Below are 15,973 nucleotides of genomic sequence, written 5' to 3'. Positions count from 1 at the left end.
ATATTTATTGTAGGAGGGACAGAGATGTAAAATGGAGGGGCTACTTATGGCTAACTTAGCCAGATAAATGCTGATATTCAGACTTAGCCAGTTCAGTTAGACTTGTTATTGAGCTGGTCTAAAGTTAGCAGCTAACTTTAAACTCTTCCAGGTATATTCAGCAGTGTGGTCATACTGCTGAATATTCCAGCTAAGTTTATCTGGCTAACTTAAGTAGCTGGCTACATTTTGAATATGGACCCTTCAGTTATAGACACACAAACACAAGCATGATGACAAATTTATTTTACCTCAACCTACTTCTGCCATATTGAATTAGTAAAGCCTATAAGACTAGGGCAAAGCTACTACTTATCCCTGGCAGCAGGCAAGAAGAAATGGATTTACTCTTTGGAATCTGCCAGCTTCTTCCTTGAGATCTGGCATGTGCCCGTTTGGAGACCGTATGCTGAGGTCAATGGACCCTTGCTCTGACCCAGCATGGTACTTATTTTCTTAAGACAGATGCTATAATCTACCCTGAACATTATTTGGAAAGGCAGACTAATTGTTTCAGTTCTGTAATATTTTGTTTTAGTTTGGAGTTTTGTAATTATTGTGTATGTTATATGTATTGCTTAGGGCCTAGGCATAAGCAATTAATTGTTAATAAAAAATAAAATCTAATTATATAAAATTATAGTGAAGGCAGAGGATCATAGCTGGGCTTTCTCGCTCATAGAGACAGCCTCAGTAGTAGATGCAGCGGGTGCGATGAAAAGGAATGTCTTTCAAAGCTTCCCTGTGATCACGGGCATAGTCCCAAAAATAATGATCAAGAAGAACTGGATTGATATTTTTGCTTTTCCATCCTTTCTTCTCCAACAGTTCTGCTAGATGTTTGCAAATTAATTCAACACACCAAATGGAACATCCTCTGATCTCCATCTCTTGCTGATCTCGATTCTGGAACATCCCTCCTAAATGAATATAAGAATTCTGTTAGAGTACTCTTGTGGAAAAGTAGTAGGATTAACCATGATTCAAAGTTAGGGTTCTCTTAATAAATGAACACAGGCAAGCATAAGTTACCCAAAGCATATATGCTTTTAAATGGTTTACAGAAGACAGGCCTTTGGCAATCTCAGTTTAGAAATTAGTTACTCAAAAAACTTCAGAAGCACTGATTTTGTAAAAGTTTAGTACTAAATGGAATCCAGCCATCTAAAAATTTGAAAATATAATCCAATTAGCTAACGCCTAACGAAATTCAGCAAGGGATATTTTTACCCCTGCAAATCAATCCACCCCACCAAGAGTCCATTCTGCTCCCACTTCCCTCCAGGCAGTATAGGTCACAGTCTTCACATCTGTCCATCCCACCTGGGTGGCCTCTGCCACTTTCTGAATGTCAAATCCTGCATGGCTAAACATCAGCTACCCATGGCCAAAAATGCATGTGTTCCTTCTGAAGTATGTGCACCAATCTGTCCTGCTGAAAGCTATTGCAGACTAGTTGTAGGGCAGCCAATGCATCTTGTGACTGACAGCTTTCTAGTAGCCACTAACAGGAAAACACTGATAACCTGCTAAAGTAAAAGATAGAAACTTGTGGTAAAATTCGCACTCAGCTGAGCATTTGCATAGAATATACCCAAATGTGGATGATATATGTTGGAGGAGATATGGGAAGGTTGGCACTTTTTTTCACATTTGGTGGGAATGTTTGGGGGCTCATAACTGTTGGACTATGATTCTTAAGTTTATTACTGATGATATAGGCATATCTTTTTGTTTAGATTCTCATTTTTTCTTTTGAATCTTCCTGGTCCTAATACCTCCAGCATAGAGCAATCTCTGATTCATGAGCTTATCATTGCAGCTCGATGTGAATTGGCTCTGTGGTGAAAGACGTCATCCTTACCTCCTTTAACTACGGTATGAAGACGCCTCAAGAAAGTCTACTATATGGAAAAAAATTAACAACTTTGATTTGTTTTGAAAAGATTTGGAACCCTTTTGGATGCTTGGTTGAGCATTTGATTTAATCACTTTTAGATTTACTGCCACCTCTCGTGTAGAGACAAGATTCCTTTTTCTATTTTTTTTTCCCAGATAGGAAGGGAACTCTTTTTTTCAGCTGCTCAAAAGCCTGAATAGCATCCAAGGTTCAATTCATGGTGCCACAGCCCAACCTAATAAGGCCTGTAGGTGGGACTACCAAGGAGTAATCATGGATCAACTGCCTGTAGTAATTTGAGAATCCCAGGAAGTATTGTAGCACCTTGAGACCTACAAGCTGGGGCCACTACAGTACGGTTTTTCATTTCTTTGGATCCATCCGAAGGCCTTGACGTGAGACAATATATCCCAGAAAGGGAAGGTCTTCTTGTTTAAAGGTACATTTCTCTAAATTGGCATAGAGAAGGTGCTCACAGAGTCTTTGAAGGACCTGTTTCACATGATGTAGGTGCTTGAACAATGACTTCAAGAAGATTAGGATGTTGTCCAGGTAAACCACCACGTGGGAGTAGAGGTCTTGGAAGATCTCGTTTACCATAAATTGAAAGACTGTGGAGGCACTGCACAACCCAAAGACATTACTAGGAACTCCTAGTGTCTGACATGGGTATTAAAGGTGGTCTTCCACTCATTGAGCTCTCAGATTCTGATCAGGTTGTATGCCTCCTGAAGGTCCAGCTTGGTGAATACTTGTGCACCCTGGAGATGGTCAAAGAGCTTGGAGATCAAGGGAAGAGGATATCTATTCTTCTTAGTAATAAAGACTTGATAATCAATGCAGGGACATAATGTACCGTTTTTCTTCCCAACGAAAAAGAATCCTGCCCCTGCAGGTGAAGAGGGAGAATAAAGCCTGTTCATTTTCTCTTTAATATATTTAGTCATAGCCTCTGTTTTTGGAGCAGAAAGTGGGTATACGCTGCCTCTGAATGGAACCTTGTCAGGGATCAAGTCTACGGCACAATCATAGGAGTGATGAGGTGGCAGGACCTCTGCCTGCTATTTACTGAAAACATCAATGAAGTCTGTATACTGTGGTCACAGGCCTGAGAGTTCTGAACTGATTGTATGGACCACAGATATCACAGAAGAGAATTTGGTGAGTCATTGTTCATGACAATTAGGATCCCATCTGCCGATCTGCATCGTGGCCAATTTGTATCATGTGGCTGATGTAACAGGAACCATGGCAGGCCCCGAATAATTGCATTGATTGTCTTGGGCAAAATAAAAAGGCTGACTTGTTCTGCATGCAGGATCCCAGTTTGCATGATCAGTGGTACTGTGATTTCTGTAATTTGTCCAGCCAGGGGTTCTCTGTAAATGGAGGATAGCGAGAGTGAGGTGTTCAAGGGAACAATGGATATGTTATAGTGTTGGACTAGAGCCTCATGGATCAAGCTGCCTTCAGAGCTGGTATCCAGGATGGCAAGAGCATAGACAAGAATATCCCCATGAGACAAATGTAGTGGGACTAGTAGTTATGGAGGGTTGCAAGGATAACTTAGGGTAGTTTCTCCTACCAGGCTTAGGTCTTTGAGTTTCCCCATTTGTTCAGGCAGTGACTTGCAAAATGATCAGGTACAGCACAGTATAAGCAATGGTTAAGCATATGGTGCCTCTGCTTCTCGTCGATAGAAAGCTTGAAACGATCCACTTGCATGGCTGCTATTAGCAGTGGTCCTGACTCCAGAGGTGAGTGGTTAGCTACAGGCCACTGGAAATTCAGAGTGAGTGGTATAGAGCAACAAGTCAAGCTTCTCTCTTTGTCCCATTCATGCAGGTCTAGTCGCACGGCTAGGCCTCCAGGGTGGCGGGTAGGTCTTGGGCAGCCAGCTCGTTTTTAATACATTCTGAAAGTCCTTAACGGAAAATTGCAATTAAGCTGTTGCTGTCCCACTGGAGTTCAGAGGCCAAGGTATGGAAATGTACCATACATTCCCCTACAGATCGGGAGCTCTGCCTAATCTGTAGGAGCTCAGAGGCCTTGGAAGTTGTGCGACCTGGCTCATTAAATATTTGTCAGAACTTTTGCAGAAATTGAGCCAGATTCCCCAAGAGTGGGTTAGTCCTTTCCCAAAGGGAGGAGGCCCAAGCCAATGTGGTGCTTCCCAGGAAGGAAAAAATATAGGTTACCTTAACTCAGTCTACAGGAAACAAGGGTGCCTGCAACTCGAACTGTATCCAAATTTGTTAAGAAAACCTCTACAGTTTCTAGGATCCCCATCATGCAGTGGGAGTGGAGGCAAATGGAATTTGGAGTAGTTGGCTGCACCATAGGTGCCAGGGCAAGAGTCAGAGTAGGCCAGGCTGCAATGCCCTGAAGATAACCAGCCATGGTATTCAGCTGGTCCTGCTGCTGTTGAAGCTGGTGTGCTAGGCTGGCAATGGTGGATGCAGGCGGCGAGTCTGCTGAGTAAATGGCCTCAGCAACCTGTAAGGAGTAGCAGGTGTATGAGTCCTTAGTGCTGCGGCGTAGTTGATGCAGCCTTGAGGACGAACTCCCGAGGCCTACACTGGCAGCTGGCAAAAGCACCCTGTAGTGGGAGGGTGGAGTTTCACCGTTACCAGCTGCTTCCTCCACAGATTGAGCCCTTGGATTCTGGTGCCCAGTAGGATTCAGGCAGGTCCCTAGGGCGGAGGTGATAACTAGGGTTCAGAGATTCAGCAGGCTAATCAGAGTCAGAGAAGGACCAAGGTCAGGGCAAGTACTGGGCAAGAATAGTGAGATCCAAGTGGCACGCAATCATGGTCAGGGCCAAGCAAGAGGTCAGGTCTAGGTGACAGGTAATCATGGTCAGCTTCAAGCAAGAGATCAGGTCCATAGGGTCAGAACAAGGGTGGATGAAGACTAGACTGGAAGACAAGGCTGGACGAGACAGAAAGCAAACGCTGTTGCATGCACTGCTAGGCAGAAGAAGCAAGGTAAGGACGTCAGGCAAGTCCTAATATAGGGCCAAGGCATGTGACATCATTAATGGGCATCCCACCATGGGCCCTTTAAATGAAGTGACATTGGGCATGCACACCAATGGAGGGAGTCTGAAGGCGGCAGCTCCCGTGACTTCCTGCTGTGAAGGGAGGACCTGGCAGGGGCTGAGTTAATTGCAGCTGGTTGCAGGGTTATCCCGCAGCAAGCCAAATGTAATATCATGTCACTTTTTTTTCTTCCTCACCTGTTCTCTACCATCCTGGGTCAATATATATTAAGATCCCATATGTAAGCTCTTACCTCCAAGCTTTGTAATCATCTAAATAGCGCAACATCCTTGATTAGTTTTGGCAGCTAACATCCAGCCTTCTAGGTTCCTATTGACTTTCTGGACAGTTTCAGGCCACTGCAAACCTGCCCACCCAGACCCAGTTGGTTTCTGGGAAGTTGTAGTCAGCTGACACTAACCCAGCTGGCCTACAGCTTATTGTATAGTTAGACTGTGCTTCCGTTAGCCACCCTTTGGTTTATCCTTATCACCTCAACTGCTGCCTCAGGAATCAAGGGTAGGTTCCAGATTTGTGTTGACTGGATTGGTGTCATAGGAAGCAGACTAGAAAGGCCACAGGGATCTAAGAGGCTGGTTGTTTGTGTTAGTGGTGGTTTGTATTATTATGGGACCCTGTAGTTGGAAATGGGAGAGGAGGGGTGCTGGCTGTAAACTAAAAAATGGATCATGTAGGCTTGGCTACTTGAAATGGTAGAGTACAAGTGAAGAAATTGGCAAAAACTATCTTGGATAAGGAGTGATATTTTAAGGTAGTCAAGTGTTATGGCAGTTAGAATATACTTTTGGCAGTAAGGACAGAAATAGCCAGATTGGCTAGACCAGTTAGTCTTTTTTTTTTTATGTTCAGTTTGTCTGGTAGAAATGAGTTGTGAGGTTGCAGTCAGACCATTCGTCCTAGCTAACCCACCTCTGGAAGAATACCACAGACCTCTGAAAATCCCTGGCATACCCTTCACTTCATCACTACTACGGCTCCTCTGTACTTAATCCCATACCCTTTAACTCAGTTGCAGTTTTTGTCTCCACCACTTCCACTGGGAGACCACTGTATGCATCCGCCACACTTTCCATGAAGAAATATTTTCCAGTGCCATTCCTGCATCTACCCCACTGGAGCTTCATACTCTGCCCTTGTTCTAGAGCACTTTTTACAAGAAAATTCTACTGAAGCTACAAACCGTCTTTCAGTTTCTTCATTAACTCTTCAGAATATCTCATTGCCCCTAGCTGAACCAGTGCTTGAGGAATCCGATAGTCAGCAAACATGGTCACTGTAGAAATATCACTGAAGCAGCCATCTCCTTTCCCTTCTAACACGCACCATGTATCAGCCACCAGGATCTGGGCCCGTTTGTAAAAAGCTACTCTCTTTCCCTGGAAGAAAAACATACAAAAGGGGCTAGTCAGGTCACCTAACACGTTTGTTCCTTTTCCTTTCTGCAAGAAATGAATTAGCATTCCATGCACAAATAAACAGAGGAGTGGTCTACAGTGCTCCTAGCTTTTAGGAGTCTCACAATTGCATTTTTATTGTATTGGAATCACAGATTAACATCAGAAATGTTTCAATTAAAACTACAACAAATATATTCTTCCTTCTTTCTTCCCACTACCCCAAAAATAACAAGAGACAGCTTTGCTATTGCTAAATTGATGACTAGTTGAGAAGAATCAAATTGTTAAACAAGCAGTGAGTGACTATATTTCAAAACCATTATACTGTCAGTACATGTTGAGGTGATAATTAGGAGATAAGACAGTTTGAAAAGTGATTGATAGCATATTTGAGCCTCAGCCTCAATGACATTTTAAAATGTTAGTTGAACATACATTAATGGAAAACAAAACATGTAGATAAGGGTAAGTAAGTCAATTGTCAAATGCCTTAAGAAAATCTAGATATTTATTTATTGATTTATTTAGCCATTTTATATACTGTCATTCCAAATAAAGATCACAATGGTTTAAACATGACATACATAATATACGACAATTACATTGACTTAATGAAATCAAACAACATACATATTAAAAATTGACACATACTTGGGATAAGATATTTTATTCAGAGGTTAGGTTCTTAATGACTTTGTCCTTGAGGGTGCATGATCTGGGTTCAGGTGTTTTTAAGTTAGGTTAAAGGCATTTTGAAATAACTACGTTTTTAGGTCATGTTTGAATTTCTTTGTTTCTGGGGTTAATCTTAGATTCTCAGGTAGAGAGTTCCATATCACTGGACCAGCTATTGAGAACAGACTGTCTCTTATTTTTGTTAGGTGAGTATTCTGTAATGCTATATTAAGTCACTCATAACAGACCCCTCAGGAAGTTAAAAAGTTATGGGACAGGAGGAAATGTCCTACAGGAAGCAAAGTAGGATTAAATAGTTTTCCCAAAGGAGCACATAGGATATGCCATGATGAGTTAGAACAGAAGTGCTCAAACTGGTCCTACAGGCCCCTCTAGCCCATATGGTTTTCAGGATATCCCTAATAAATATGAATGAGAAATATTTTGCATACAGAGGGTAGGGCATGCAAATAAATCTCATGCATATTCATTAGGGATATCTTGAAAACTTGACTGGCTGTATGGGCCCATAGGACCGGTGAGCACCCCTGAGTTAGAACATAAAAACATAACATAAGAATTGCCTTAGTGGGGCAGACCATGGGTCCATCAAGCCCAGTATCCTGTTTCCAAGAGTAGCCAATCCAAGTCACAATGACCTGACAGGATCCCAAATAGATCACATGCTAACAGCCAGGGATAAGTAGTGGCTTTCCCCTAGTTTACCTAGTTAATAAGTGGCAGCAGTTTCATCTATGTGTCAATTAAAAATGTCAGACAAGATTCTGCAGGCACAGATGCCAGAGTCTCGATTGCGGAGCCAATCTAAGTTGGAATGGAGCACCTCTGAGACCTCCCTTTCGCTGGAACCAAGTACTTCAGTTCTATTACAGCAGATGATCCTATTTGGGCCTCAGAAAAGGATGTTTCTTCTCTAACTCCATGCCAGAAAGCACAACTGCCACTGGACCAACTCATTGAATTGGTGAAGAATGTATTTGGCTCCCTGGTTACTGAGGACAGGAGGAGAGGTGCTTAGAAGCCTCTGAGGTCCAAAATGAGTGAGGTAGTCCCTCAAACATGAGCACCCACCAACTCCATGCAAATACATAGCCCTATACAAGAGTTGCCAGCCATAGGTGTTAGCCCTCAACTGTTGGATAACCTTCTCCTTCAGTTGGGGTGCCCCTCCCTGAGGTGGATGACAATGAGGGAGCTTCAGATAAGTCAGCATCCCTCTGGCACTTCAAGCCAACAGAGGTCTCTGTCCCAATCACTTTCTTCATCATCAGGAGCATGGATCAGTGTCTTCCCACTGCCTAGATCAGAAGAAAGTTCAACAGGAATTCCACCTGACCCCTTGCCAAAATTACCACAGCACTCATCACCACTTGAGGACCTTTGCTATTCCAAGTTCCTAGCCACGTTGGCAAAGGCATTAAACTTTAATGTTAGTAAGGAAGCAAATCTGAGAACAGAGGCTTTCAACCTTTTGCAGCATCTGGTGGTCTCTGTGGCAATCCTATACACAAATTGCTCCAGAACCTCCAGTACATCAGATGGCAGAACCCTCATCATATGCCTGCCTGGAAACAGGATCTAAGCATAGGGTACAATTAGCCTCTGGGTTTGGTATAGTATAGCTCCCACACCATTCAATAGTGGTAGAGTCAACTCTCAAGAGAGCCAAGAAAACTAGGGAGATGTCTAATGCCCTGCTTGGTAAGGACCCAAAGCTTTGAAAAAAAGATTCCATGGAGAGTCCCATAGCGGCACGCAAGCTGTATACGGAGCAGTACCTTACATGAATGTATTAAGATGATGAAGTCTCTCACAAAGTCTTTAGAGCCTGTGCAGGCCACAGTGCATAAAGTAGTTGAGGATACCAATGAATGTGAACAGCATCTGGTCTGCTCCATCAATGAAGCTTTTGAGACCACAGTGAAGACTTCAGCAACCACCACTGGGGCCCATAGGCTGGCTTGGCTACATGCCAGTAGTCTGAGAGAAGACATTCATGATCAAATTGCCGATAACTTTGTCCCCTAAACAATGGATAACGAGACTGTAGCAAAGATTAAGAACATAAGAAATTGCCATGCTGGGTCAGACCAAGGGTCCATCAAGCCCAGCATGCTGTTTCCAACAGAGGCCAAATCAGGCCACAAAAACCTGGCAATTTCCCAAACACTAAGAAGATCCCATGCTACTGATGCAATTAATAGCAGTGGCTATTCCCTAAGTAAACTTAATTAATATCCGTTAATGGACTTCTCCTCCAAGAACTTATCCAAACCTTTTTTGAACCCAGCTACACTAACTGCACTAACCACATCCTCTGGCAACAAATTCCAGAGCTTTATTGTGCGCTGAGTGAAAAAGAATTTTCTCCGATTAGTCTTAAATGTGCTACTTGCTAACTTCATGGAATGCCCCCTAGTCCTATTATTCAAAAGTGTAAATAACCGATTCACATCTACTCATTCAAGACCTCTCATGATCTTAAAGACCTCTATCATATCCCCCCTTAGCTGTCTCTTCTCCAAGCTGAACAGCCCTAACCTCTTCAGCCTTTCCTGATAGGGGAGCTGTTCATCCCTTTATCATTCTGGTTGCCCTTCTCTGTACCTTCTCCATCGCAACTATATCTTTTTTAAGATGTGGCGACCAGAATTGTACACAGTATTCAAGGTGCGGTCTCACCATGGAGTGATATAGAGGCATTATAACATTAATAACCATTCCCTTCCTAATAATTCCTAACATTGTTTGCTTCTTTGACTGCTGCGGCACTCCGAGCCGACGATTTTAAAGTATTATCCACTATGATGCCTAGATCTTTTTCCTGGGTGGTAGCTCCTAATATGGAGCCTAGCATCATGTAACTACAGCAAGGGTTATTTTTCCCTATATGCAACACCTTGCACTTGTCCATATTAAATTTCATCTGCCATTTGGATGCCCAATCTTCCAGTCTTGCAAGGTCCTCCTGTATTGTATCACAATCTGCTTGTGATTTAACTACTCTGAATAATGTTGTAACATCTTGCTACTCAATATCTGTCGACGGGTGAAGATGACCAACTTTCTGCTCCCAGGCACCAATATATCTTATAGGCAAGTTTTCTTCCCGAAATGTCCCTTCTACTCTTACCAGCTTCCTGCCATGGGGCAGCAAAGGGAAAGTTGTTTAAACTAAGTTCTGCAGCAACTGTAGGTGAAACCTGGACCCAGTTTTTGACATATCTCAACCTAGACTCCCTGTGGCCTGCAGTGGGTCCAATCCTTTCTCTAAGAATGGAAAAAGATCTCCAGAGATCAGAGGATCCTGAAAAATGTAGAGTGTGGTTACCACCTAAGTTTTGCTTGCCTGCCATTGACCCAGCAGTTTCAGTCTTCAGTTCAGTCTCAGTTGGCTTCTCTATGTCTGGAGATAGAATCACTCCTTCAACAGAAATTGATAGAGCTTGTTACCTCCCAGGTAAAAGGCCAGGGATTTTACTCCTCATTCCCAAGAAACTTGTGGATTGAGGCTTATTCTGGGTTATGACAAATTAACAAACTTCTGATGTGGGAGAAGTTCAAGATGAACTTCCTTTACATAATCCTTCCATCCATTCAGCAAGGCAGTTTGATGTGTGTCCTGGATCTCAAGGTCACCTGTGCTCTTATCCCAATTTATCATTCGCATTGGAGATACCTCAGGATCATAGTGTAGGGGACTCATTACCAGTTCAAGGTCCTTTCTTTTGGCCTATCTACAGCCCCATGGGTATTCACCAAGTGCCCAATGGTGGTAGTGGTGTACCTATGCTGGATGAGGGGTCTGCATCTTCCCCTACCTGGACAACTGGTAGGTGAATAGGTTCTTCTCAGTCGGGGGTTCTGGATTCTCTGGTCAAAAACATCCAATTCCTTCAGTCCCTAGGTTTTCTGATCAGCTTTGCCAAATTGAGCCTCACTCCTGGTCTAGAGGATTCAGCTCATAGGAACAAAGATAGATTCAGTTTAGGACTGAGCATTCCTCCCAAGCAGCATTAGTGCTAAGGCAGCTAATAAATGCTCTCCTGCAGTGGAATCAAGCTTTAGCAAAATCAGTCTTGCATGGCAGCAGCAGTATATATCATCCCGTTGACTCTGTTGTGTGTGAGAAGCAATGGGCCTTTGTTGTCAGTGTCAGCAGCTATGACAACCACTAAGGGTATCAGCTAGAATAAAGGCAGCTCTTCTTTGGTGGTTGAAACCATTGGCTCTGGATGTGGGTCACCATCTCATGAAGTAACTGTCCACTGACACCTCCATGAGGAGGGTGTGGAGTTCATACAAGTATGGCTCTTACACAAGGGATGTGATCCTTAGCAGAGACTCATCTTCAGATCAACTTCTTGGAGCTACATGCATTGAAAGCTCACTCTCACCACCCAGCATAAAAGAGAATTTGGTTCCAACAAACAATCAAGTTTCCATGTACTATGTAAACAAGCGGGGGCGGGTTATAGGCTTCTTTTTTAAGAAGCTCTCAGGAGCTGGGCATAAGCTATCCACAAAGGAACTCATCTATAACTGACATACCTTCCAAAATACTTTGGCAGATACAGCAGTCAAATATGTACCTCCTTATCTCCAATTCTTCAATATTAAAGGTGGTCTTTTGCATTCATCCTAAGTTCCTGACTAAAGTGATGTTGGCTTTTCACATAAATCAAGCCATTGTTCTTCCTAGTTTTTTTTCCTCAGGGCTGCATGCTCATGAAGGCAAGAAGGATTTTCATTTGTTGGACTGAGACAGCCTTGACCTACTGTCTAAAAAGGACTCAGCCTCATCAAAAGGCTTCTTAGTTATTTCCTTTGATCCTAACAAGCTGGTAGTTGGCAAAAGAATTTTGTCAAATTAGCTAGCTGGTCTACGTATTGCAAGATTTTATCAAAACTCAACGTGGGAGAGTGGTGACTTCAATGGCACACCTAAGGGCTGCCTCGGTTGAAGACATATGCAATGGTGTGACTTGATAGTCTGTGTATACATTCACATCCCACTATTGTCTAGAGTCAGACAACATATTGAGAGATGACAGTTTTTTGCACATGTTCACCAAATAGTGCACTCTACACTGGTGGAAGTGGAGTGCTTTTCTGTATTTGTTCCACTGTACAACTCTTAGTATGGGACTACCAACACGTCATGGCTAATTCAGCTCTGCTTGTCGATAGAGAAAGCAAGTTTGCTTACCTGTAAACAAGTTTCTCTGTAGACAACAGGATGAATTAGCTATGCTTATTTCCCACCTTCATTCCTGAGCAATCAACTACCTAACTAAAGCAAGCCAACCTCCGAAAGAGACTGAGGGGCTCATGAGGCAGCACATGCAGAAGGAACCTCTGAGCTCTAATAGGGGGGATCAGTTCAGCACTGTTGGATGATGTCTTCCACGTGGCTAATTCATACTGCTATCTACAGCAAACCCTGTTTACAGGTAAGCAAACTTGCTCTGTGGCCATTGAGGGGAAGTTTATTTTTATAGTCCAGTTATGTTGCACAAAACAAATAAAAAAAAAACAAAACACCTTACTTGAAAGGCTGGGCAGCAGGTATGGGGGAAAAGCTGTGACAGAGCCACTACTGCCAAAGGAGGCCACTATCAATATGTCGGTCAGGGAGAGTGGGGGTGAAAGACAAAAGGCTGAAAGTTCACCTAAGTTACCAGTACCTTTTTACTGGCCTTGACAATGGTTGCCAATTCTATGGCTTTGCATGGCTGTGAGAAAAACAGGGCACTAGTGCAGGCACTGCACAGCTCTGACACTCAAAACCATAGAAGAGGTAGCAGTTAGACAGGGATAGTACAGTCAGCATGGTCTTACCAGTGGACATTTCTGTGGCTGCAGACAAAGCCACCGGTGGCCATATTTGACAAATGTTACATATTTAAGAAATACTGCATTACAGGCATGCCTGCTTTTACCAGGTGGAAAGCCACAGCTGCCTGTTTAGCTTTTCTACCAAAGAATATTTAAAAAAGCAAGGCATTGAGAGAAAAGATTTGTGAACATGGCTATTCTTTGAAAGGAGATGAGCTATCTACCTTTCTAAACTTGAAAATATCAATTCAACAACGTGCTTTGACAGAAAAAATGAGAATTGATGTGAGGCAATATGTCATGAATCTGGCTGCTAGTCAGTTCCCCCTCCACCCCAGCAGGGGCTCTCACTGAACCATACTCAGACTCACTTTAAGCCACTGCCCTGAAGGCTGCATGACACAGCAAGGCCGGTCCTATAAAAGCCTCTCTCACAGGATAATGCCGGCCTCAACATGGAATCTCCTCTCTGCCTTTGACCACTTGTTCTCTTGACTGTATAACCTTGCCCTTGTTCTTGTACCTTTGCCCGTTTACTTTACCCTTGTTCTGTGTATAGCTCCTGCTTTGTTTAGGCCTTCTAGCCTGTCTACCCTGACTTGTCTATTTGCCTGTGCTCCTTGTTTTGTTTGGACCTATCCTGTCTGTCCAGTCTAGGCCATTCAGTGACCTCCCTTGTCTATTTCCCATTTGTTCCCTGTAGATCTCTGTGGCCTCCCAGTAGCCCTCCTGTTCCTAGTGGGTTCCCAGTGGCCTTTCCTATTCTTTGTGGGTCTCAGTGGCCCTTTCTATTCCCTGTGGATCTCCCTGTGACCCTCCTGTATTCTGTCTAGGTCTCCCAGTGGCCTAGTGCTTCTGTGTGTTCCTTGCACTATACTGTTTTGATCTTGCCTTATCTTTGTTCATTTCTTGTCCTCCCTATCTTGCCGATACACTCCCTGTGCACCACCCTCCAGAAGACCTGCCACCCAGCAGCATGGAGGGCCCAACCCGAAGGGAAGGGAGCTGGTCCGGCAGAAGATCCACACCAGTCTTGCCTGCTCCTGACCCCTGCAGAAGACCTCATGCTTGACCTGCCTGCTCCTGACTCCTAGTCCGTCCCCCCTGCTTGGCGGCATCCCCAAATCAGTCAGTCTAGCCATGACACAATACAATAAAAAGACAAGTACAAATATTTCCTATGTGCACTATTTGGAGAAAACTGAAAACCTCTGAAATAATTGGGTGTTCTTGTTATGCACTATAATTAAGTTATAAGCCCTAGTAATTGGTGTAGAGGATGGAGTATGAAGTCTGCTCATGTAAGATGTATGACTGGTGTTTGAGTGTGTGTGTGAAGTAATTCAGAAATTAACAGGAGAAAAATGTTTTCACAGACTGTATAATATGTAACATCTTATGCAAGATGACCAGCCCAAAACTTTTTTTTTTTTTTGAGTTTAATATTATCCAATTACTGGATTTTATCCATGAGCCTGTGCGGTCAGCTATACCACCTGAAATAAAAAATTACTACTTACCTGATAATTTTCTTTACTTTAGATCAGTCAGATAAATCCAGAACAAGTGGGTTATACACCTCTTCCAGCAGATGGAATCTGAGCAAATTGACGTCACAGGGGTAGATTTTAAATACTTGAGCGATCGCGTACTTTTGTTGGCGCACCAGGTGCGAACAAAAGTACGCTGGATTTTATAAGATACGCGCGTAGCCGCGCGTATCTTATAAAATCTGGGGTCGGCGCGCACGCAAGGGGGTGCACATTTGTGCAACTTGCGCGCACCGAGCCCAGCGCGAGCTGCCTGTTCCCTCCGAGGCCGCTCCGATTTTGGAGCGGCCTCGGAGGGAACTTTCCTTCGCCCTCCCCCCACCTTCCCCTCCCTAACCCACCCCCCCGGCCCTATCTAAAAAACCCCCCCCCCCCACCTTTGTCGGCAAAGTTACGCCTGCTGAAAGCAGGCGTAACTTTGCGCGCGTCGGCCGGCAGCCCTGCTCCGTCCTCCGGTCCCGGGGGCTGGTCCGGAGGCTTCAACCACGCCCCCGGCCCAGCGCCACGCCCCCAGGCCCGCCCCCGAAACGCCGAACGCCCCCGGACACGCCCCCTCCTGCCCCTTTTCGAAAGCCCCGGGACTCACGCGCGCCAGCGGCCTATGCAAAATAGGTGCGCCGGCTCGCACGGGCCTTTGAAAATCCGCCCCACAGTATATATATACCCCTGCAATGACATCAGCCTGCCCGTATTCTCTTCAAAAGCAACTGTGGACAGATTAACAAACCTTGATTAAACAGATAACCATTTCAATACTCAGCTATCAGGCACCACTGAGCTCAGACAAGAATATATTATGACTAGTCTAGGAACTGGACTAACACTTACCAGTAACTCCTGTAACACTTAGCCATAGAGGAGACCATTTGGCAGCCAAGGGAGGGACTCTGGATTCATCTGACTGTCCTAAAGAAAAGGAAAGTATCAGGTAAGTAGTAATTTCTCATTTCTTAGTGTCCAGTCAGATGAATCCAGAACAAATGGGATGTATCCAAGTTATTCCCAAATAGGGCGGGAGGCTGCCCACGGTCCAGTCAAAACAGCATTTGCAAAGGCTGTGTCCTCCTGGGCCTGTACATCCAGATGATAATACCTGGAAAAAGTGTGAAATGATGACCTCGTTGCAGTTTGGCAAATGTTGACAGGAGACAACAATTTCACTTCTGCCCATGTCACTGCCTGAGCCCTGACCTGACTAGGTAATGGCTTCCCAGCTTCAACGTATGCAGCCGTGACTACCTCCTTAATCCAGCAAGCTATGGTATCCCACGAGGCCATCTCTCCCTACCAAGTACTGCTGTGAAGGTCAAACAAGTGATCCATCTTCTGTAAAGGCTTAGTAACCTCCAGATATCAGACTATATGTCTCTTGACATCCAAGGGTCACAACAGATGATACCCCTCAACATCTTTCTCTGTCCAGAGATAGCAGGGAGATAGACTGATTCAAGTGAAAGTCAGTTGCTACCTTCAGTAGAAAGGAATGAACAG

The 15,973-nt window shown here is 44.1% G+C and overlaps 1 protein-coding gene across 1 annotated transcript in view; it reads right to left on the bottom strand.

Moving 5' to 3' along the window:
- Positions 1–264: 264 nt before the first annotated feature.
- The window catches only part of C6H9orf64 (chromosome 6 C9orf64 homolog), a 53,803-nt gene continuing 38,094 nt past the window's right edge, over positions 265–15,973 (bottom strand). The window contains exons 6-7 of the mRNA XM_029606220.1: positions 6,182–6,377; positions 265–959 (exon numbers count right to left, since the gene is read on the bottom strand). Of these exons, the coding sequence (XP_029462080.1) occupies positions 730–959; positions 6,182–6,377 (426 nt within the window). The 3' untranslated portion in view covers positions 265–729. The remainder of the gene's footprint in view (positions 960–6,181; positions 6,378–15,973) is intronic.

The sequence above is a fragment of the Rhinatrema bivittatum genome, chromosome 6 (genome assembly GCF_901001135.1).
Source record: "Rhinatrema bivittatum chromosome 6, aRhiBiv1.1, whole genome shotgun sequence".
NCBI lineage: Eukaryota > Metazoa > Chordata > Amphibia > Gymnophiona > Rhinatrematidae > Rhinatrema > Rhinatrema bivittatum.
This window is presented reverse-complemented; position numbering and strand designations above follow the sequence as displayed.